This window comes from Dendrobates tinctorius, unplaced genomic scaffold (genome assembly GCF_039654945.1).
Source record: "Dendrobates tinctorius isolate UK_male_01 unplaced genomic scaffold, ASM3965494v1 ptg000320l, whole genome shotgun sequence".
NCBI lineage: Eukaryota > Metazoa > Chordata > Amphibia > Anura > Dendrobatidae > Dendrobates > Dendrobates tinctorius.
Window position 1 is genome coordinate 807,807 of NW_027361987.1, and position 24,791 is coordinate 832,597.

At 45.1% G+C, this 24,791-nt stretch overlaps 1 protein-coding gene across 1 annotated transcript; it reads left to right on the forward strand.

Moving 5' to 3' along the window:
* Window positions 1–14,818: 14,818 nt before the first annotated feature.
* Window positions 14,819–22,854, forward strand: LOC141073906 (uncharacterized). Its single transcript, XM_073561444.1, has 2 exons — window positions 14,819–14,882; window positions 21,203–22,854. Exons 1-2 carry the CDS (start codon window positions 14,819–14,821, stop codon window positions 22,729–22,731), a joined length of 1,593 nt encoding a protein of 530 aa, XP_073417545.1. The 3' UTR covers window positions 22,732–22,854.
* The last annotated feature ends 1,937 nt before the right edge of the window (window positions 22,855–24,791 follow it).

The window sequence follows — 24,791 nt, forward strand, 5'->3', positions numbered from 1 at the left end:
TCCCACATATGGGAAATCAGCGTACTCAGGACAAATTGGACAACAACTTTTGGGGTCCAATTTCTCCTGGTACCCTTGGGAAAATAAAAAAATGGTGACTAAAAGATCATGTTTGTGGAAAAAATACGAATTTTTTATTTTCACGCCCGGGCGTTGTAAACTTCTGTGAAGCACTGGGGGGTCAAAGTGCTCACCACACATCTAGATAAGTTCCTTGGGGGGTCTAGTTTACAAAATGGTGTCATTTGTGGGGGGTTTCCACTGTTTAGGTACATTAGGGGCTCTCCAAAGGCAACATGACACCCGCAGACCATTCCATCAAAGTCTGCATTCCAAAACGTCACTACTTCCCTTCCGAGCCCCGACGTGTGCCCATACAGTAGTTTTCTCCCACATATGGGGTATCAGCATACTCAGGACAAATTGGACAACAACTTTTGGGGTCCAATTTCTCCTGGTACCCTTGGGAAAATAAAAAAATGGTGACTAAAAGATCATATTAGTGGAAAAAATACGAATTTTTTATTTTCACGCCCGGGCGTTGTAAACTTCTGTGAAGCACTGGGGGGGTCAAAGTGCTCACCACACATCTAGATAAGTTCCTTGGGGGGTCTAGTTTACAAAATGGTGTCATTTGTGGGGGGTTTCCACTGTTTAGGTACATTAGGGGCTCTCCAAAGGCAACATGACACCCGCAGACCATTCCATCAAAGTCTGCATTCCAAAACGTCACTACTTCCCTTCCGAGCCCCGACGTGTGCCCATACAGTAGTTTTCTCCCACATATGGGATATCAGCATACTCAGGACAAATTGGACAACAACTTTTGGGGTCCAATTTCTCCTGGTACCCTTGGGAAAATAAAAAAATGGTGACTAAAAGATCATGTTTGTGGAAAAAATACGAATTTTTTATTTTCACGCCCGGGCGTTGTAAACTTCTGTGAAGCACTGGGGGGGTCAAAGTGCTCACCACACATCTAGATAAGTTCCTTGGGGGGTCTAGTTTACAAAATGGTGTCATTTGTGGGGGGTTTCCACTGTTTAGGTACATTAGGGGCTCTCCAAAGGCAACATGACACCCGCAGACCATTCCATCAAAGTCTGCATTCCAAAACGTCACTACTTCCCTTCCGAGCCCCGACGTGTGCCCATACAGTAGTTTTCTCCCACATATGGGGTATCAGCATACTCAGGACAAATTGGACAACAACTTTTGGGGTCCAATTTCTCCTGGTACCCTTGGGAAAATAAAAAAATGGTGACTAAAAGATCATGTTTGTGGAAAAAATACGAATTTTTTATTTTCACGCCCGGGCGTTGTAAACTTCTGTGAAGCACTGGGGGGGTCAAAGTGCTCACCACACATCTAGATAAGTTCCTTAGGGGGTCTAGTTTCCAAAATGGTGTCATTTGTGGGGGGTTTCCACTGTTTTGGTACATCAGGGGTTTTCCAAATGCGACATGGTGTCCGATCTCAATTCCAGCCAAAAACGTCAAATGGCGCTGCTTCCCTTCCGAGCTCTGCCATGCGCCCAAATAGTGGTTTACCCCCACATGTGGGGTATCAGCGTACTCAGGACAAATTGCACAATAACTTTTAGGGTCCTGTTACCCTTGGGAAAATAAAAATTGGGGTGAAAAGATCATTTTTGTGGAAAAAATATGATTTTTTAATTGTATGGCTTTATGTTATAAACTTCTGTGAAGCCCATGGGGGTTCAAAGTTCTCACCACACATCTAGATAAGTTCCTTAGGGGGTCTATTTTCCAAAATGGTGTCATTTGTGGGGGGTTTCCACTGTTTTGGTACATCAGGGGTTTTCCAAACGCGACATGGTGTCCAATCTCAATTCCAGCCAAAAACGTCAAATGGCGCTGCTTCCCTTCCGAGCTCTGCCATGCGCCCAAATAGTGGTTTACCCCCACATGTGGGGTATCAGCGTACTCAGGACAAATTGCACAATAACTTTTAGGGTCCTGTTACCCTTGGGAAAATAAAAATTGGGGTGAAAAGATCATTTTTGTGGAAAAAATATGATTTTTTAATTGTACCGCTGTACGTTATAAACTTCTGTAAAGCCCTTGTGGGTTCAAAGTTCTCACCACATATCTAGATAAGTTCCTTGGGGGGTCTAGTTTCCAAAATGGGGTCACTCTGTAGGGGGTTTCCACTGTTTAGGTACATCAGGGACTCTCCAAACGTGACATGGCGTCCAATCTGAATTCCAGCCAATTTTGCATTGAAAAAGTCAAACTGCGCTCCTTCCATTCTGAGCTCTGCCATGCGCCGAAACAGTCGTTCCCCCCCACATATCAGGTATCTGCGTACTCAGGACAAATTGCACAATAACTTTTGCAGTTCAATTTCTCCTGTTACCCTTGGTAAAATAAAAAAAATTGAACCTGAAGTATTTTTTTTATGAAAAAAAGTTAGATGTTCATTTTTTTTAAATATTCAAAAAATTTCATGTGACGCACCTAAAGGGTTAATAAACTTCTTGAATGTGGTTTTGAGCACCTTAAGGGGTGCAGTTTTTAGAATGGTGTCACTTTTGGGTATTTTCTATCATATAGACCCCTCAAAGTGGCTTCAAATGTGATGTGGTCCTAAAAATAAAATGGTGTTGTAAAAATGAGAAATCGCTGGTCAACTTTTAACCCTTATAACTTCCTAACAAAAACAAATTTTGGTTCCAAAATTGTGCTGATGTAAAGTAATCATGTGGGAAATGTTAGTTATCAAGTTTTTTTTGTGCCGTATCTCTGTGATTTAAGGGCATAAAAATTCAAAGTTGGAAAATTGCGAAATTTTCAAAATTTTCGCCAAATTTACGTATTTCTCACAAATAAACGCAAGTTATTTGAATGAAATTTTACCACTAACATGAAGTACAATATGTCACGAGAAAACAATGTCAGAATCACCGGGATCCATGGAAGCGTTCGAGAGTTATGACCTCATAAAGGTACAGTGGTCAGAATTGTAAAAATTGGCCCGGTCATGAACGTGCAAACCACCCTTGGGGGTGAAGGGGTTAAAGAGGAATGGTATTCACGCCTCTCCACGCCCATAGGGGCGTGGAGAAGCGTGAATATTCATTTCGTTTTAGCAGCGGGGACAGGAACTTGTCTCCTGCTGCTGCTAGCTGGCACAGGGTGGGCCCCCTTGACTCAGGGGCCCTATACCCACTGACTTGGGGGCCCTCGAGCAGTGGGGGCCCTTGGAGCAGTGGGGCCCTAGGCATTTGCTGGCCAGTAAGCCAGCAGGTGTCAGTGCCTGGGCCCACCGGAGAATCCTCCGGTTCTCCAGTGGGCCAGTCCGAGCCTGCGTAGACAATGGTCCTCTGTGTCTTACCACTTGCTCCTTTTACCACTATGCAGGCAGCAGACAGTCCAATAGTCGGTATCTCTTCTGGATGTACTAAGGTTCTAGTGCTGCTGCTGAATCAACAAGAGAAGTGACCTCATGGCTTCCCACAAGGACGGTTACTTCTGGAAATACAGTGTTTTATAAATGTATTTCTACTTTAGCCAAATTAAATATTTCCTCTCATTACACATTTCTTGTACCAAATTTTCACATTTTATCAAAGTAGTTTACCATCAAATACAACCCATCTGTCAGGGGACACCCTCAGCTCTTCTAGTGGCCCCTTCTTATCTCAAAACCACAACCACATTCCACAACAATCCTCAGGCTCACAGCTTATCTCCCACCTCAGGACTGTTTGCTCTGGGTGGTGCCGTCTCCTAGTTTTTCAAGATTAAAAAGACATTGACAGGTATATACAATGTTTACTCTCTATTTGTTATAATATGTAAGAGTTGGGCCTATAAGTTACCAATAAGGACACATTGCACATCTGATCTGAAGACTGTTCTCTCTGGGTACCTGATGAGAAAGGACCATATCCGGTCTCATTCCAGGGATACCCTCTTGGTACAATCTTAATAACTTTCCAGCCATCAGATGAAATGGTCAATAACAATTCTGCCTTAAGGGCCTGTCACACTAAGCGATATCGCTAGCAATATCGCTATAACGTCACTGGTTTTTATGACGTTATAGCGATATTGCTAGCGATATCGCTATGTCTGATACTTACCTACAACCCGCTCCCCCGCTGGTTATCGCTGATCGCGCGAGAACGTCCTGGACCGTTTCTCGTCGTCAGCTTCCTGCTGGGCTTCCTGCTGGCGCCGACGAGCAACGCGTGGACGCGGGCGGGAGGACATCAGGATCGCCTCGTCTGACAGGTAAGTAACGACGCCCAACCCCAGCGATGTTGCTGGTGAGATCTGCCTGTGTGGCAGCTCACTAGTGACCACTTAGCGATGCACCAGCGATCCTGACCGCGTCATATCGCTGGTCGGGATCGCTGGTGCATCGCTAAGTGTGACAGTACCTTTACAATGAGGACAAGACCTTAAAATATAGCTATGGGACAAAGTCCCATAAGGATGTTACATGAAATTCTTAAATACAAAAGGCAAACAAGATGAGGACTATACACAATATAAACCCTGGAGCACAATGGATTTCTACCCACTTATAAGAAGTCTGACAGATATCAGTGAAATTCATAAGTCAACAAGAAGATAATAAACCAGTAGCAACAATACAATTACTGCTACTAATATCCAGGATCTAAATAATCCTCACTGATTACACTATGTCCTAGGTTCTCACCAGCTTGTATCTCTATATCGTGCCACCTCCGTCCGATGAAGGCCTGTAAGGGGCGAGTGTGACAACACAGTGTAATAATAACAAAGTGCCCCAAGGACTATGGCTACTGATATCACAAAGATACATATGCTCACAAGGACTTCGGACTAGTGCAAAGGCCCTTTACATTTAACGATGCACCAGTGATCCGACCTGCGATCCGACCAGGTCAGGATCGCTGGTGCATCGCTAAATGATCGCTAGTGAGCTGTCACACAGGCAGACCTCACCAGCGATGCAGCAGCGATGCAGTGGACAATACTTACCTTTCACACACAGCGATCCTGACGTCCACCCGCCTCCACGCGTCGCTCGTCAGCACCAGCAGGAAGCCCCAGCAGGAAGCTGACAACGAGAAATGGAGCCAGACATTCTCACGCAATCAGCGATGGACAGCGGGGGAGCCGGTCGGAGGTAAGTATCACACATAGCGATATCGCTAGCGATATCACTATAACGTCACAAAATCGGTGACATTATAGCGATAACGCTAGCGATATCGCTATGTGTAAAACCCCCTTTACAGTACAAACACACAATTTTCACAGTTAGGGACTGGACATACACACATACACTGAGACATATAAGACAAGAGAGTAAAGTTCCCTCATACTCCTACAACCTGAACTGCTGAGATAAAGTCCAATGACACCGCCTCTTTATATCCAGAGACGTTCCCGTTCTTAATATCAGGTATTCAGAGCACCACCGGCGCAGACTCTCCTCAGTGAAACGAGGAGGGTTCAGTCACTCTGTGTTATTAAAAGAAAAACATATAACAAAACAACATAGAATATTCTCTATGGGGATCAGGTGACATGTACCTAGGTGATTTATACCACTATAATATTCTATGATTTGTCTCCAGTCCATACATGACTGTCAACCACGCCTACTGGACTCCCTTATACAGTCAGGATTTTATATTCCAATCCTTATACATTCACTCAAGATAACATTCAAAGAGTCTCATGTGTAACATAAAACATATAGTTATGGCGTTTTAGTTCTATATAATTTTAAAAGACAGACAAAACAGCACACTTACCAGGAAACAACATTCAACAAAGTACAGAAGACAAAACAGAATACCGGCAAAAATTCATCTTATACTGGATTCTATTTTAGGTTAATCCAGCGGATTCCTTAATCCGACGAGAATCTCCCTTGATTCTCCCATCTAGATCAATTTAACGTGCACACACAGTTGCCTTCTCACACTGGCTTTGTATCCATTCTACAGAATTCTTTACAAGAACAAACCCCATTCCTATGGAGCTTCGCAACTTACAGGAGTTATTATAACTCCAATTGCATGTAAACAACTTCCAACTTACAGGAGCCTCTCACAAACCCCAATTGGAAAAGTCCACAATCACAGTCCCCATTCAATTCCTAGAATAACATTCATACTGGATTAACAAGGTTACTGAATATAATGAAAACTATTAAATGTTCTTACCTGTATTCAGATACAGACGATTCCCAGAGATCCTTAGACTATACGAAATCCGTCACTTTCCCTCAGACCGGGATAACTGATAATGCCCCTGTTGACGCCTACTGTCAAGGTGGAGGACTTACTTAAGGAGTCCCAGACTCCCCCGTGCACGGTTTACAGTACTCACCGGTGAGGGAAAGGTGTTGGATTTCTCAGCCAACGCACCAAATGTCAGTGGTTTTAGTCTTCCAATTAGAAATCGTCCAGACCTGAATAAATAAGATCCTTTATTTGTCATGCCGGCATGGAGAAAGATTGACAACCACACCAGCTGTGGGCAGTCATCTAAAGTAAACCCCGGCACTCAAATGAGGAAAAGAAGGAATGTATATGCAAAAGTGAATTTATTAATTGACACACTGCAAAGGGAACCTAACCAAAGCAACAGCACCAACGTTTCGGCATAGAGCCTTTCTCAAGGTTGTTGCATCACTGGTCAGAGCAGGGAAACATGGGTCTCAAGGACTACCGGATTATTCGAAGAGAGGTGAGGTGCCATACGGTTTGCAGAGTGTGCATGGGTGAGAGATGTGATAAGGTCACTATGGAGAGTGAATGGACGCCTGCAGTAGAGGTCCAGGACAAGCGCGGGTTGCGAGGGGAGCGGCTGCAGCGGCATGGTGTAATTGGCCTTGAGACCCATGTTTCCCTGCTCTGACCAGTGATGCAACAACCTTGAGAAAGGCTCTATGCCGAAACCTTGGTGCTGTTGCTTTTGTTAGGTTCCCTTTGCAGTGTGTCAATTAATAAATTCACTTTTGCATCTACATTCCTTCTTTTCCTCATTTGAGTTCCGGGGTTTACTTTATTGCCTATTTATGATTCTTTACCCCCAGAGCACCTTCAGTGTGTGGTAGAGCCTGGAATTTATATACTCTCGTGGGCAGTCATCTGTCTGACTCCTTACAGATTCTTAGAGTTTAAATAAGAAAAGAATAGGGCGTTCAAAATACTACATTTGCAAAAATAGTACATACATTGGAATATGCTTAGCTGTTAACAATCCTTATCTACGTTACCAGAGAAGTAAAGGTATGACATTTTATTTTTGTACGTTAGATAAGGATAGCAACCTAAGCATTACAGCCAAGTATTACATCAGCTGAAAAGAGTGTCTAGGCATAATAATGGCATATATGCAATCATGTATATACTGTACAGTATATATATATACTCACACACATACACGTATGCATATATATATACATGCACATAAAAGAAAGGACTTTATTACTATTATTATAACATTAGTAGTTTGGGGGACATGTAGGACTTGTTTTTAATCACTTTTTATTCTGCTGTTTGTGAGGTAGGATGTAGAAACAGACGGCAATTCTGCTAATGTTTTCTATTATGTGACTGTACGGCCCCTTCACACGACCTGTCATGTTTTTCACAGATGCCACGTGTCTCCTATTTGACATACGGTGCTGCTCTTATGTCTGCTCCGTGTTTACCCAGCAGCACATGTGGGTATACAGGTGTATATGGGTCGCCCCATCCCAGGGCTGTGGGGTACTCGGTACCGGTGTCAGCGGGATGTGTCACAGCGGCGGTGACCCGGTCTGTGGCCCTGGGCGCCCAAATCAATGGTGGTATGTAGTTAATGAAGTGGAATAGTTTGTGACGCCACCTGTGGTGTTTGGCAAGCAAGATGTTAAGCCAACGCTGCGTGCAGATCCTCTGGGGCTGATGGTGTGTTGCAGCATAGATGGTGTAGCTTCCCACAGGTGAAGCTGTAACCCCAGGGCAGTGTATAGGCGCAGGCGGTGTGAGGAATGTTGGTACCCAGATGTAGCAGTGCTGACGGTGTTGGCGCACAAAGGAATGGAAGACACCAGGGCTTGTAGTTCCAAAGCTTTACTCACAGTTCATGGTACACACTGGCACCTGCCTCCGTGCCGTGTCCTCCGGGGTAGAGACTCAATCAACCTCCCAGGCAAGTCAGGATTCTCCTCTCCAACACCCCGCCAACTTGTACCTCTCCTGAACAACTCCTCTATTGCGCCTTGTAGTGTGAAGAGCTCCAGTACCGTGGTACTCTGAAGTTCCTCCTGTCAGATGTTCCTAACAGCTCTCCTTGTACGGCAGACAGTTGTAGCCTACTTTGGGGACTCCCTTTATCCTGAGTCCCGGCTCTCTATACAGATGCTGTTGTGCCCCAAGTCTTGGATGGGAGTAGTGCATTTACAGCCAACTACTCCACCGGTGTCTGCTGCAGAACCATGTCCATACAACCTCGGGGACCGGGCCCCGGCCTTGCGCTGAGAACCTATAGGCAGGGTTCCTCTTCCAACCCACAACTCCTCTCTGTTCTCCTACTCCTTCGTTCCGTGCTGTTCCTTCTCTCTCTTATGGAAGCTTAGGTTGCAGTTCTATGTTTGCTCCTTCTCTTCCCTTCCCATGCCAGCTGGCTCAGATCACTGAGGCAGCTGCAGAACTCCTTCCTCTCTCTCTCGGACCCATACTCAGTCTCTCCTGACTGACTGTCCTTCTCCCGCCTGACCTTCCGTCAGACTGACCTGTCATTCTAAACCTTCCCAACCTTTTATGTATCTCAACTCCACCCACCTCCCAGCACATCTCGTGTTACAAAGCAAGGACCCACGAAAAGTGCTCTGCTATCCTCTAAGCGTGGAGCTGCAATCTGGTCCATTGCTGAACTATCCTGTGTGTGGGTGCAGGTTTTGGAGCGTGGAAAGGAGTTCCCAACTTACCTAGGTGGTGGGGCACTACACCTTAGGAGAAGATGCAGTACCTCTGTGGCGACCGAGCCCCAGGGGCGCCACATATACAGTGTACACAGAGGGGTCTGTGACTGAAGCTGTGGGTATACGGGTGTATACCGCGTACATGGGAGTCTGTGACTGAAGCTGAGGGAATACAGGTGTATACAGCATTCACAGAGGGGTCTGTGACTGAAGATAGGGGAATACAGAGTACACAGAGTGGTCCCCTCCGTACACACACGGCTCCGCTCCTTACACCTCGTACACACACGGCTCCGCTCTGTACACCTCGTACACACACGGCTCCGCTCCGTACACCTCGTACACACACGGCTCCGCTCCGTACACCTCGTACACACGCGGCTCCGCTCCGTACACCTCGTACACACACGGCTCCGCTCCGTACACCTCATACACACACGGCTCCGCTCCGTACACCTCGTACCCACAGGGATCCGCTCCGTACACCTCGTACACATGCGGCTCCGCTCCGTACACCTCGTACACACGCGGCTCCGCTCCGTACACCTCGTACACACACGGCTCCGCTCCGTACACCTCGTACACACACGGCTCCGCTCCGTACACCTCGTACACACACGGCTCCGCTCCGTACACCTCGTACACACACGACTCCGCTCCGTACACCTCGTACCCACAGGGATCCGCTCCGTACACCTCGTACACATGCGGCTCCGCTCCGTACACCTCGTACACGCGCGGCTCCGCTCCGTACACCTCGTACACACGCGGCTCAGCTCCGTACACCTCGTACACACACGGCTCCGCTCCGTACACCTCGTACGCACACGGCTCTGCTACATCCCCCCTGTAAACCCCTCCTGACCCCACACAGAAACTTCCCCTCATCCAGCACCATGACAACCAGCACAGCAGAGTCCTGCACACACTGAGGCCCCTGATCATGTGACCCCTGACTCCTCCCCTCCTGTGACCTCATCACAGGTCCTGTGTGCACAGAGCAGCTGTAGAAATCTCCGGCCTCGGGGGTCTCACCAGACTTCGCTCTTTTCTTGCAGGGGCCGCAGTGGATTTCATCCTGGATCCATAGAGCTGAATAGAGGAGCGATGTTCCTTCAGTCTGATGGTAATTGATGGTGACGTTTGTCCAACGTCGACGTTACCGAGTAAATCCCCCCAGGACTGCAGCCGGTAAAGACCCCGATATCCACAGGTGTCCCCTCTAATTGGGGGAAAGGGATAGAAAAGCCTCTTATCCCGAGGGGAAACCCTGTACATGGAGACATCGGCCTCAGATCTCTCCTGTCCTGTTCTTCCAGAAAAGCCTCAAACTTCTGTGTGTGACTCAGAGCTGAGATCTAACGTGATAGAAGATTCCAGTGCGGGGAAGACGGGAAACCTTCATATAGACGGCCGGTGGGGATGGAGGCAGTGACCGACTCTGGCCACATCTGTCTCTAGAGCCGCAGTAGAAGATGAAGATGTCGTCCTCATCATGAAGGAGTTATTTCTCATGTCGCGTGTAATGAATATCTCCTGCAGTATTGCTAATGCCGATTCCAGTGTCGGTAATGAGACGAGAATTAGCGTTATGGAAGATGAGTCTATGAGGAACGTGTTCAGCTGCCGACTCCGAGGAGGAAACTGCTTGTTGTCTGTGGCCTAAATATATAGGTTTTATTAGTAGATGTCAGGGAAGAAAACTAAACCCTGTAAGATAATAAATCTCCTCATATGTTTCCCTTATTATCTCCAGTAAGTGTATTATTACACAGGATTCTTATGATGTTACATCGGATCATCTTCTTCTCATTCAGGTCTCTACAATATCGGATCCTCTCAGTGAAGATCTTCTACAGAAGAGAATTTTCCTGATTTACCCATCAAGGATGGATATGGACAGAGACAAGATGGCGGAGAGGATGTTACACCTCACCCTAGAGATCCTCTTCCGTCTCACTGGAGAGGTGAGAGATTCTGATGACGTCACATTACATCATTATCTATGGGAATAACAGATGGACAGAACTGGAGAGGTGAGGACTCTGGAAATGTCTGTAGTGAGATTTATTAATGTGTCTCTCCATAACCAGGATTACACAGTGGTGAAGAAGACCTCTAGTGATCGCTGTCAGGACCCTGTGTCTGAGGGATGGGGAAGACCCCTGAGCCCAATCACGGGGTCTCCACCTCACCCCCTGATCCATGAGGACATCAATGACCAGAAGATCTTAGGCCTCATCTACAAGATGATTGAGCTGCTGACTGGAGAGGTGACACTGCTGGGAATGCTGGGACATTATACAGTAACACTATGAAGGGATCGGGGGATGACGGTATCATTGTATGTGTCAGGTTCCTATAAGGTGTCAGGATGTCGCTGTCTATTTCTCCATGAAGGAGTGGGAGTATTTAGAAGGACACAGAGATCTGTACAAGAACGTCATAATGGAGGTTCCCCAGCCCCTCACATCTCCAGGTAATAGACAGGACTAAATACACACGGCCTCTAATTATCTGTATGTAAGGAAGCAATTCAGTCCCTGTATGTGTTTCCTCCAGATCTATCCAGTAAGAGGACAACACCAGAGAGATGTCCCCGTCCTCTTCTTCCACAGGACTGTAACCAAGAAGATCCCAGTGCTCCTCAGGATCATCAGGTAGATGGAGAGAAGGTGTCAGGAGATCTCCCCTATGATGTGTATACGGCTGTGAAGGTCTTGTGCTCAGTCTTGTTTTATCCCCCAGTATTATATGTTTTATACTTGTGTAATGAGAACGGTGGAGATGGCAGGATTAGAGCTGATCATAGATGGGACTTCTCCATCTGTCTGTGACTTTTACAATATTTGTTTCAGGGTGAAGATCTGACCCATATTAATACTACAGAGACATATGTAAGGGGTGATGAGCGGTGTAAAGAGGAGATTCCCACATATGACTACCCAGGTGAGTAGTAACCACTGAATGCAGAGAAGTCACAGATTCCTCTCAGTCACCGGCTGTGGCTGCTTTATCGGTGGTGTAGTCCAGCCGTATTACCATGATCACCATTTTGCCTCTAGACCACAACATTCTCCTCCACCCAAAACTGTTCAAATGACTTTGGGCATTGAAAGCCCTTTTCTATAGAACTTGTCACCTAGAAGATCCACCTACCCTCTGAGATTAGGAGACGCTGACCGTTACCTGCCCAGATCTGTAACTATAAAGCCAAATGACAGCGTACGTAGAATGTGCTGACAAGTTAGAAAATCACTTGAAGAAAAGTATTATGATGGGCCTGTAAGAGAAAGCGGAGGGTAATGATGCTGTTGGCTTCCTAGATCCCTGAGATGTTATCGGATGAATCTTCTCTCCCTTCTGTGCTGCTGAATATCTCATGGTCCTGTAGTAATGGCCCGGATTGGGGGGTGGTCCACTGCTTTCCGCGACCAGACGACACAGACACCAGACGGAGGCAGATTTTGGTTGCAACAGGTCCGAGTTTATTGGCCATCCTCCTGACGACCGTAGCCATACACCGCAGCTCCTTTACAGCTCTCCGTATTCAGGCCCAGGTACCTTCACCTTCCTTCTGTTGTAGTGACGTTCCTTGCGGATCTTTTGCTGGGGCTGCCCTAGGCCTATCTACCGCCAACGCTTCACCAGTCCAAGGTCGTCGTCTGTCCTGCGGTTCTTTGTGTCAGGTCCACCCCCTGACTGTCTCTTCCTGTCAGTCCCCTGGTCGAGCTCTCCACCGTCGTCAGTCCTCCGTACTGAGTCTTCTCCTCCTGAGCTCCTCCCGGGACTAGCCTAGCCTGGAACCCTGTCCTGTCCTATTTATCCCCTTCCTCAGGAATTTCCCTCCTGGGTTTCTATCTCCCCGCCCCCATGACTAAGTATTTTCTAAAGCCCTAAGCTGCTGTCAAGTCCTGAACTACGCTCCCCCTGCCATCTTGTGGTCAAATCTAGGTATTGCACTCCTTTTCTATCTTCCCCAGCTGTTTCCCTTCTGTCATTGCCAATATCCATCTATAGTGCACAAACCGTCCCTTCTTCCTTCAGTCAAGTCTATCCTTCAAGTCACCTTCCCACACTCTCCCTTCCTTTGTGTATTGTCATCCCCGACAATCATACTCCTTACCTACGTTGTCCTGAAGCTTGTCCACCGTCTGTTGTCGGACTGGTTGTTGGGCCAAACCCGCCACACGCGGGGGGGCGCCGAACCAAACCGGGAGCACCATGCTCCGAGCAGCCTACTGCTACCCGCTGGCGCGCACGGCACGTGACAGCTTCTTTCAGGTTGGCGAGGTCCACCCGGACTACTCTACGGCATGTACCTCCCACTGCTCTCCGTTTCTGTTACCCTCTACTGTCCGGAACACCATGACCGAGGCCTTTCGCCTACCAGGCCTTCACTAGCGCCCGCCCATCCTTTTAGGGTGTCTGTGGTGTCGGGGACCCACTGACGGACCACTGTCTGGCTCAATATCTTCCGTCTCTTTGTCCATCAAATTAAAAAGAGTCATGGTCGGCGTTTTTATCCTACCCTGTACCCGGGACCTGTTACACTTTTTTATACATACTACACATTAAATCAACTTGTTAGCATACCATTACCTCTACTTTAATAACAGTATGAGTAACAACTTTTCTTTTTTTCCTGTTTTTCCTTTTTTTCTTTCAACACATTTTAAAACAGAACAGGAATACTCCCCCTTCCTTTAACATTAGCACTTTCTCCCTGCATCCCCACTTGGTCAGGAGAAAACAATAAACAGCAAAACATAAAAACATTTTCCTTCTCTGGAACACGAAACTGTCCTCTAGGCCTGCACAACGGTGCATCGAAATCCCGGTAGTCCGGGCCATCTCCTGATAGCCGGTGTTATGCCGATAGTAGGGGGCTTCACAGCCGTGGAGCTCCCGGGATCCTGGGAGTGTCTTTGGGGGTTCCTTTTTTTACGGGGGCGCGTGGCCTTCGGGTTCGACGATCACGGCTACTGCATAATAGCCGCGGGGACAGTATTCTTTATAGTATGACACAAGTCCCCCTCCCGCAAAGCCCGGCCGTGACGGATGGAAGTCACATTAAGATATACCTTTTGGCCGGTTGCGAGGTCTCGAATGAACCCGTATCCCTTCTCCAGGTTGGTATACACGAGCCACTGGTGGATCGGAAAGCCACCATGCCTGCCTCTCCTTTTTCGTGGAGCAGGCTCCAGATCTCCCACTCTCGGGCCTTCTTCTCTATGACTTCTGCTACCCATACGGAGGGTCCGTAGTAGGCCACGGAGTTCGGTGGGAGGGACGCGGCCGGGGTCGAGAGCGGGGGAAGAGGCGGCCACAGATTCCGGCGGCCCAGCAGCTGCTGGGGCCGGACGGTGGGCAGGGGCAGCCGTGGGTCCCGGTGGATAGGCTACAGAGCCCAACAAGTGGGCCGCAGCCAGCTTCGGGAGTGAAGTGGACGCGGCCGCGGGGCAGGCCGCAACTGGAGTCGCAGACGGAGCCGGAGTGGTGGCAGGCTTCGGTGGATAGGCCGCCGACTCTCGGTGGAACGTGGCAGGGACGGCCACAGGTGGGTTCCGCACTGGCGACACAAGACATGGCGCCGCCGGGCAGGGTGGCTCGGGGACATGGGCAGAGGCGTCACTCAGCCCAGCAGAGGCCGCAAAGCCCTCTCTCACCCCATTGCCACAGCCTCCGGCAGGCCACCCCGCAACCTCCAATCTTCACCCCGCCATACAGCAGGGTTAGCCTCCAGGCTTGTCGGTCCCACGGGGAGGCTCCCAGGCGATGTCTTCGGCGGCTGCTCCAGCAGGGCCCACAGTCGCTCCTCTTCTCCAACCGATGTCTGGGGTGCTGTCAGTGGCTCCCAGGGGCAGGTCTCCCGATGAGATTTGACCTCTTGACGCCACTGCCACTCCAGGCGTCCGAGATCGCGGCAGCTGCAATAGGTCTGAGTTTATTGGCCGTCCTCCTGACGAATGTAGCCATACACCGCAGCTCCTTTATGGCTCTCTGTATTCAGACCCGGGTACCTTCACCTTCCTTCTGTCGTAGTGATGTTCCTCGCGGATCTTTCGCTGGGGCTGCCCTAGGCCTATGCACCGCCACCGCTTCACCAGTCCAAAGTTGTCGTCCAATCTGTACCCCTGGGGCCTCGTCTGTCCTGCGGTTCTTTGTGTCAGGGCCACCCTCCTGACTGTCTCTTCCTTTCAGTCCCCTGGTCGAGCTCTACACCATCGTCAGTCCTCTGTACTGAGTCTTCTCCTCCTGAGCTCCTCCCGGGACTAGCCTAGCCTAGAACCCTGTCCTGTCCTACTTATCCCCTTCCTCGGGAATTTCCCTCCTGGGTTCCTATCTCCCCGCCCCATGACTAAGTAGTTTCTAAAGCCCTAAGCTGCTGTCAAGTCCTGAACTACGCTCCCCCTGCCATCTTGTGGTCAAATCTAGGTATTGCACTCCTTTTCTATCTTCCCCAGCTGTTTCCCTTCTGTCATTACCAATATCCGTCTAGAGTGCACAAACCGTCCCTTCTTCCTTCAGTCAAGTCTGTCCGTCAACTCACCTTCCCCACACTCCCTACAAGACCAGGTCCAGTCTTTCTGGCCAAACTTCCCTTTTATGAGCGACAACAGTAAATGTGCCGTGAGGCCAAGTGTGAATTTCTCTACAATAACAGCAGAGTTTCCCTTTATCCTGACTTTTACATTTGTATTAAAACCAACTAACTTCCAGGAGGATTGTGATAATCTACAGGACAAACATTCCACCTGTGCCCTGATAGATCTCTAAGCTGTGCGTGGCTGATGGCTGTAATATACATTTATTCCCGCCTGCAGGAGATGTGTTGGCTCCAGCCCTGGTGTCATGGATTCACTCCACGTCACAAATTCCATTATGTTTTCCATCCTAAAGAATTCAGATTACTGCACAATCTTTCCTCAAATGAGGAGAACTAATAGTTTCTCTACTCTTTTGGTCAGGACTCACAGTAGCTCAAATAGTTCACCAGAAATGAATGCAACTCTGGTTTAGTGTTCTCCCCTCATATTTACTGTACATTGTTGTTGGGGATGAAAAATAAGTTTTTACTCTGTCTTTTTCTACATCTTCATTCTGTATGATAGTTTGTGGTGGGATCGGCCTGTCTCACTTATGTAAGTCTGTAACTCCCTGAAAGTCTTAACAAAAATCTCTCCATCGCCTCTTCCAAATGCCAAAGGGCTAAATTTAAAGGGAACCTGTCAGCAGGATTGTGCTCAGTAACCTACAGACACTGTCAGGTCAGCGCCGTTATACTGATTACAATGATACCTGGTGATGAAATCCGTCTTGTGGTTGTTGTTTAATCTGTATTTGTAGTTTTCAGTTAATGAGATTCTCGTGCTCTGGGGCGGGGCTGTGGGCGGGGCTTTATGTGGTGCTCTGACTATATATTCATTTGTATTGGCTAATGACAGGTCGCTGACCCCTCACTGACCTGCCCCCCATTATTACATAATGCATATAATAGCATTGATATTATTGGTGATAATGCCTATAATATTGTGGCTATTGTGAGGCTTAGAAAAAAAATTACATCCAGCAAAATGTCACCGGCGATGGCGGCGCCTGCGCAGTAGCATCTATCTCTTATCAGGTGCTTCTGTGGTGTCAGATGGCAAGAAGAATAGTCAGGTAGCTGGGTCAGAACCAGAAGAACAGAATACAGAATCAGAAGACACAAGAGTAGTCAGTAAACGGGCCACGGTCACAGCAGGGAACAAATACACAAGCCGCAAGCTGAGCACAGAGGACTGAACCAGAGGAGAACAGCGCTGTATCTGGCAGATTCCGGCCATGTGCTTTGCGCTTTAGTAGGGTGTGGTACTTTCCAATTGGCTGAAGTAGGGAGCAGATTACTCCAGCTGGACAGCAGGAACAGATCCCAGAAGAGTTTGGACACACCATATGCAGAAGCCCTAATATAACTAAATGACAGAAAACCAGAATAGTAAAAATCCCCATAAAGTGATTCCATTTCATAAATTAATTCACTAAGGGTTATAATCCTTAGGAGGAGTGAATATTGTGACTCCACAGCCACTTTCCGGAAATTAACACGCAGTGGATGTTGGAGAATGAAAATTACACATTTGCCATTTTCTTACCCAGCACTAGTGTTGAGCATTCCGATACCGCAAGTATCGGGTATCGGCCGATACTTGCTGTATCGGAATTCCGATACCGACTTCCGATATTTTTTCAATATCGGAATTCGGCATCGGAATCGGAAGTTCAGTTGATTGACGGCCTGACGTCATCATGATGCGCGGTGTGTGCGCATCATGATGCGCCGTCATTTCGGGCCTTCCGGGGGTCTCTGCCGGCCTGCCGGGGGGCTGTGCCGGCCTGCCGGGGGGGCTGTGTGGACTGCCCGGGGTCTGTACCGGCCTGCCGGGGGGCTGTGCCGGCCTGCCGGTGGTCTGTGCACCCTGTGGGGGTCTGTACCGGCCTGCCGGGGGGCTGTGCCGGCCTGCCGGGGGGCTGTGCTGATGTCCGGGGGTCTGTGCAAGCATCGTCCGATGGGACTACAAGTCCCATCGGGCGATGCCTGCTACCATGACAGTGATTGACACATTAGCCAATGATGGGACAGTAGTAGTCCCATCATCCGGCTAATGTGTTAAATGTTAAAAAAAAAAAAAAATACTACATACATACTACATGCTACATACATACTACATACATGCTACATACATACTACATGCATGCTACATACATACTACATATATACTACATACATACTACATACATACTGCATGCTACATACATACTACATACATACTACATACATACTACATGCATGCTACATATATACTACATGCTACATACATACCACATACATATTACATACATACTACATACATACTACATACATACTACATGCATGCTACATATATACTACATGCTACATACATACTACATACATACTACATATATACTACATACATACTACATACATACTGCATGCTACATACATACTACATACATACTACATACATACTACATACATACTGCATGCTACATACATACTACATACATACTACATACATACTACATGCATGCTACATATATACTACATGCTACATACATACCACATACATACTACATATATACTACATACATACTACATACATACTACATGCATGCTACATATATACTACATGCTACATACATACTACATACATACTACATATATACTACATACATACTACATACATACTGCATGCTACATACATACTACATACATACTACATACATACTGCATGCTACATACATACTACATACATACTACATGCATGCTACATATATACTACATGCTACATACATACCACATACATACTACATATATACTACATACATACTACATACATACTACATGCATGCTACATATATACTACATGCTACATACATACTACATACATACTACATATATACTACATACATACTACATACATACTGCATGCTACATACATACTACATACTACATACATACTACATGCATACTACATATATACTACATGCTACATACATACCACATACATACTACATGCATGCTACATATATACTACATGCTACATACATACCACATACATACTACATACATGCTACATATATACTACATGCATGCTACATACATACTACATATATACTACATGCATGCTACATACATACTACATATATACTACATGCATGCTACATACATACTACATGCTACATGCATGCTACATACATACTACATACATACTACATGCTACATACATACCACATATATACTACATACATACAATACATTCATACAATACATACATAGACATACAGTACATATAACATAGAGTAACATACTTACCAATACTTGTCACATTGTTCCCCGAAGCCATTGTCTTTCCGGAATAAATATTAACATAACAAACCACAAAAATACTCACCCACGATCCGAAGCAGTCCACGAGTGTGTCCCACGACGATCTTGGGTAGAGAACTGCAGCATCAGCTGTTGCTGCCGTTCTCTACGGGCTGCAGGAATCCAATGACGGAAGGTAGGTATCCTTCCGCACTGTATTCCTCCGCCACTTAAAAAAAAAAAAGTCCCTAGTCTCACTTTATGCCATTGCTGTGTGGGAAATTCCCACACAGCAATGGCATAAAGTGAGACTAGGGACTTTTTTTTTTTTTAAGTGGCGGAGGAATACAGTGCGGAAGGATACCTACCTTCCGTCATTGGATTCCTGCAGCCCGTAGAGAACGGCAGCATCATCTGATGCTGCAGTTCTCTACCCAAGATCGTCGTGGGACACACTCGTGGACTGCTTCGGATCGTGGGTGAGTATTTTTGTGGTTTGTTATGTTAATATTTATTCCGGAAAGACAATGGCTTCGGGGAACAATGTGACAAGTATTGGTAAGTATGTTACTCTATGTTATATGTACTGTATGTCTATGTATGTATTGTATGAATGTATGTATGTAGTATATATGTGGTATGTATGTAGCATGTAGTATGTATGTAGTATGTATGTAGCATGCATGTAGCATGCAGTATGTATGTAGCATGCATGTAGCATGCAGTATGTATGTAGCATGCATGTAGTATATATGTAGTATGTATGTAGCATGCATGTAGTATATATGTAGCATGTATGTGGTATGTATGTAGCATGTAGTATGTATGTAGCATGCATGTAGTATGTATGTAGCATGTATGTAGTATATATGTAGTATGTATGTAGTATGTATGTAGCATGTAGTATGTATGTAGCATGCATGTAGTATATATGTAGTATGTATGTAGCATGCATGTAGTATATATGTAGTATGTATGTGGTATGTATGTAGCATGTAGTATGTATGTAGCATGCATGTAGTATATATGTAGTATGTATGTTGCATGTAGTATGAATGTAGCATGTATGTAGTATGTAGTATGTATGTAGCATGCATGTAGTATATATGTAGTATGTATGTAGCATGTAGTATGCAGTATGTAGCATGCATGTAGTATATATGTAGTATGTATGTTGCATGTAGTATGAATGTAGCATGTATGTAGTATGTATGTAGCATGTATGTAGTATGTATGTAGTATATATGTAGTATGTATGTAGTATTTTTTTTTTTTTTTTTTTTTTTTTTTTTTTTACATTTAACACATTAGCCGGATGATGGGACTACTACTGTCCCATCATTGGCTAATGTGTCAATCACTGTCATGGTAGCAGGCATCGCCCGATGGGACTTGTAGTCCCATCGGACGATGCCTGCACAGACCCCCGGAGCCTGCACAGACCACCGGCAGGCCGGCACAGCCGCCCCGGCAGGCCGGCACAGCCCCCCGGCAGGCCGGCACAGCCCCCCGGAGCCTGCACAGCCCCCCGGCAGGCCGGCACAGCCCCCCGGCAGGCCGGCACAGCCCCCCGGAGCCTGCACAGCCCCCCGGCAGGCCGGCACAGACCACCGGAGCCTGCACAGACCCCCTGGCAGGCCGGCACAGCCCCCCGAAAGGCCCGTACAGACCCCAGAGAGGCTGTACAAGGGCAGGAAAGGGTTTTTCTTATTCCGATACCGGAAGTCCCATAGACTTGAATGGGACTTCCGGTATCGGAATCGGCGATACCGATACTTTTTTTAAAGATCGGCCGATACCATCCGATAAGATACTTTGAAGTATCGGATGGTATCGCTCAACTCTACCCAGCACATAGTGCCCAGATTGTGCTCCAGGAGACACACATCACAAATTAAGTGGGTTCTTCTCACTATAATATTGCTAAATACAGGGATCCTAAATGTTGTTTGCGCACACTGCAAGACTCCGAAGTGAGAGCGGATTTTGCCGGATTGGTTTATAGAAACCTTGTTGCTTTTCAACAGCCTTTGAGCCACTAATAGTGTGGGAACCTCTGTTTTTCCATTGACAGATGATGGACCTGAGTGGGGACTTGTTTTTTGTGAGATGAGAATTGGTATTATTTTCGCCTACATAACATTGATTGGTTTCTTTTTATTTGATATTTGGGAGGCAGAATGAACAAACAGTTGAACACCGCACACTACTGGTTCATCCAACAAGGTTTTCTATTAGACTGTGAACTGTCATTGTCTTGGTAAACAAGTAAAGTTTTTTTTACATAGCTTGCCATTTTTATGGACAGTTTAAATAGAAATGTTCAAAAATATAAAACTCAAGGATATTTTATTAAAAAATAATAATTATTTTTTATCTTAGCAGATGACTGTACCAGGAGATCAGAGGGACAGCTGACATCTTCAAATTTTAAATCTGATGATCTTGAGATCCTACAAGATACAACTGAAGTGATTGCTATTACTCCAGATATATCATCATCCATTCACAGCAAAGATCTGTCATCTGATGCTATGAAACAGGTCCCATCTTCTGATTCATTACTGACTAATAAGGGAAATCAAAGTCACAAAAGAGGCAATAAAAAACAAACTGCTCCTAAAGCAAAGAAGTCATTTTCATGTTCAGAATGCGGGAAATATTTTATCCAGAAATGTAATCTTGTTATACACCAAAGAACTCACTCGGGGGAGAAGCCTTTTTCCTGTTCAGAATGTGGGAAATGTTTTAAATGGAAATCGTTTCTTGTTAGGCACCAGAGAACTCACACAGGGGAAAAGCCTTTTTCCTGTTCAGAATGTGGGAAATGTTTTAACCGGAAATCAGTTCTTGATAGCCACCAGAGAACTCACACAGAGGAGAAATCTTTTTCATGTCCAGAATGTGAGAAATGTTTTGCACAAAAATCACATTTTGTTAACCACCAGAGAACTCACACAGGGGAGAAGCCTTTTTCGTGTTCAGAATGCGGGAAAGGTTTTATCCAGAAAGGAAATCTTGCTAAACACCAAAGAACTCACACAGGTGAAATATTGAAGCCTTTTTCATGTTTAAAATGTGGGAAATGTTTTAAACAGAAATCAGACCTTGTTATTCACCAGAGAATTCACACAGGAACAAAACCTTTTTCATGTTCAGAATGTGATAAATGTTTTGCACAGAAATCAAATTTTGTTACCCACCAGAGAACTCACACAGGGGAGAAGCCTTTTTCCTGTTCAGAATGTGGGAAATGTTTTAACCGGAAATTGATTCTGGTTAAGCACCAGAGAACCCACACAGGGGAGAAGCCTTTTTCCTGTTCAGAATGTGGGAAATGTTTCAAATGGAAATCGTTTCTTGTTAAGCACCAGAGAACTCACACAGGGGAGAAGCCTTTTTCCTGTTCAGAATGTGGGAAATGTTTTAACCGGAAATCGGTTCTTGATAGCCACCAGAGAACTCACACAGAGAAATCTTTTTCATGTCCAGAATGTCGGAAATGTTTTGCACATAAATCACATTTTGTTAACCATCAGAGAGTTCACACAGGGGAGAAGCCTTTTTCCTGTTCAGAATGTGGGAAATGTTTTACCCGGAAATCAGTTCGCGATAGACACCAGAGAACCCACACTGGGGAGAAACCTTTTTCCTGTTCAGAATGTGGGAAATGTTTTAACCGGAAATCAGTTCTTGATAGCCACCAAAGAACCCACACAAGGGAGAAGCCTTTTTCATGTTCAAAATGTGGGAAATGTTTTAAATGGAAAAGAAATCTTGATAGGCACCAGAGATCCCACACAGGGGAGAAGCTTTTTTCTTGTTCAAAATGTGGGAAATATTTTAACCGGAAAGCGCTTCTTGATCAACATCAGAGCAGTCACACAGGGGAGAAGCCTTTTTCATTTTTTTAATGTGGGAAATATTTTACCTTGAAATCAACTGTTAATAAACATCAGAGTCATCACATAGGGGAGAAGTCTTTTTTATGTTTATAATGTTGGAGTAGTTTTAACTAAAATTGGATTTTCTTAAAAGGGTTGTCTCTTGTCATTCCTCATGTTTGCTGACAAAAGGATAAAACTAAACTTTATTAACTCAAAATATAAAACCATACTCATTATTCACCCCCTGAAGGTCAGTCAGAAGATGACTAATAGGAAAAACATATACCCCACATGTCAGTATATAGGGTGATTAAATAGCAATTTGTATAGCAATTTGGTTATGGACATTCTTAATGATGTTGATACTTATAGGAAAGTAACAAATTACCCTACTAGTGTTTGTAAAAATGTATTGGAATCTTTTGTAATGGAGGGAGAAAATTTAGGGGCAATTAATAAAAAAAAAAACTTTTTGAATAAAGATTTTCCTGTCACTCTGGTGTTTTACGGTCTCCCGAAAATGCACAAAAAAATTTTTCCCCCTCCATTTCGTCCAATTATATCAAGTATAGGATCACTTAACGAAAGTTTAAGTGTTTGGATTGACAGACATCTACAAACCCTAGTTTCCTAGGGGAGGGAGGTGCCGGAAAACGGCCGTTTCGCGATTACTCGCTTCTACGGGTCCAGGTGAGGGGATTAGCTAAAGGTGATTCCCTTTATAGGATCACAGACCTTACTAATTAACATACATAACAAGTTGTGAACAAACATTTACAAAAAAATATATTGCTATACAATATACAGAGTGCAAGATACTAGTAAAGAATAAATCTTTCCATATCGATTTACAAGATAATCTATATTTTTACAATATCATAGGAAGATTATAATCTAAATAACTTTACATACAATTTTTTATACAACATTTTTTATAAAAATACTGATAGTCTCAAAGGACTAAATGACCGGATCGATCTATCAGTATTTTTATAAAAAATGTTGTATAAAAAATTGTATGTAAAGTTATTTAGATTATAATCTTCCTATGATATTGTAAAAATATAGATTATCTTGTAAATCGATATGGAAAGATTTATTCCTTACTAGTATCTTGCACTCTGTATATTGTATAACTATATATTTTTTTGTAAATGTTTGTTTCACAACTTGTTATGTATGTTAATTAGTAAGGTCTGTGATCCTATATAGGGAATCACCTTTAGCTAATCCCCTCACCTGGACCCGTAGAAGCGAGTAATCGCGAAACGGCCGTTGTCCGGCACCTCCCTCCCCTAGCATTCCTCCACGTCCTGCATGTCCACACATTTGATGGAATTTATGTGAAATAAAGACGCACAGTTTTTCAGCTATATCGGTGAGTGCTGCATATTTCTTCTTTTTTTGCTTCACATTGAAATATTCATGTTTTTTCATGCAAGCACCTCCGTTTTTTGACTGAATCATATGCCGCAATACTTCAGATAAAGAGCTCCGTCTGGTAATGTGGTGATGTGTGCCCTAGTATGCCGTTCATCTGTTTGCTCTTTGCTGGGATCATTCAACTTGTGTAATTGAACTGAGCACAGGGTTTATTTCACTCACTTTTTATCCATACAATGGACACAGATGAAAATATGGAGCTTTCTGATATGAATGCGGTTGAACAGGGACTTTTAGCAGGACGAGAGGATGCAATCGTAAGGAAGAGCTGCATATTATCAGCACAAGATCACTTGAATTTAAAATACAATCATTAGCTGAGAAATCTGATCATTCTGGACTGTAAAATCATTGAAATCATACACTGAATGCAAGAGAGTCCCGAGAGGTTTACGTATCTACAAGGAAATTTCACAATTTCAAGATGATCCTATTTTCCAAAAGAAATGGACTGATCTCCTTCACCAATGTTCTCTCAATTTATTACAATTGGTAGCAGAGAAAAATGAGCAGGAGTATGATCATCTGACTGAACAGTTGGAGAAAGCGAAATCAGAATTAAAGTCACACTACACAGAAAACCAAAATACACATTTTTACAAAAAATTGGATAAAAATCTCGTATTACAACAAATCGATATTAA

Excerpts from the sequence above, each read along its gene's own strand:
- LOC141073906 (XM_073561444.1), top strand. The coding sequence starts at position 14,819 with ATGAGATTTGACCTCTTGACGCCACTGCCACTCCAGGCGTCCGAGATC. Across the intron at positions 14,883-21,202 it reads GATCGCGGCAGCTGCAATAG|ATGACTGTACCAGGAGATCA; the intron begins GTCTGAGTTTAT and ends TTATCTTAGCAG.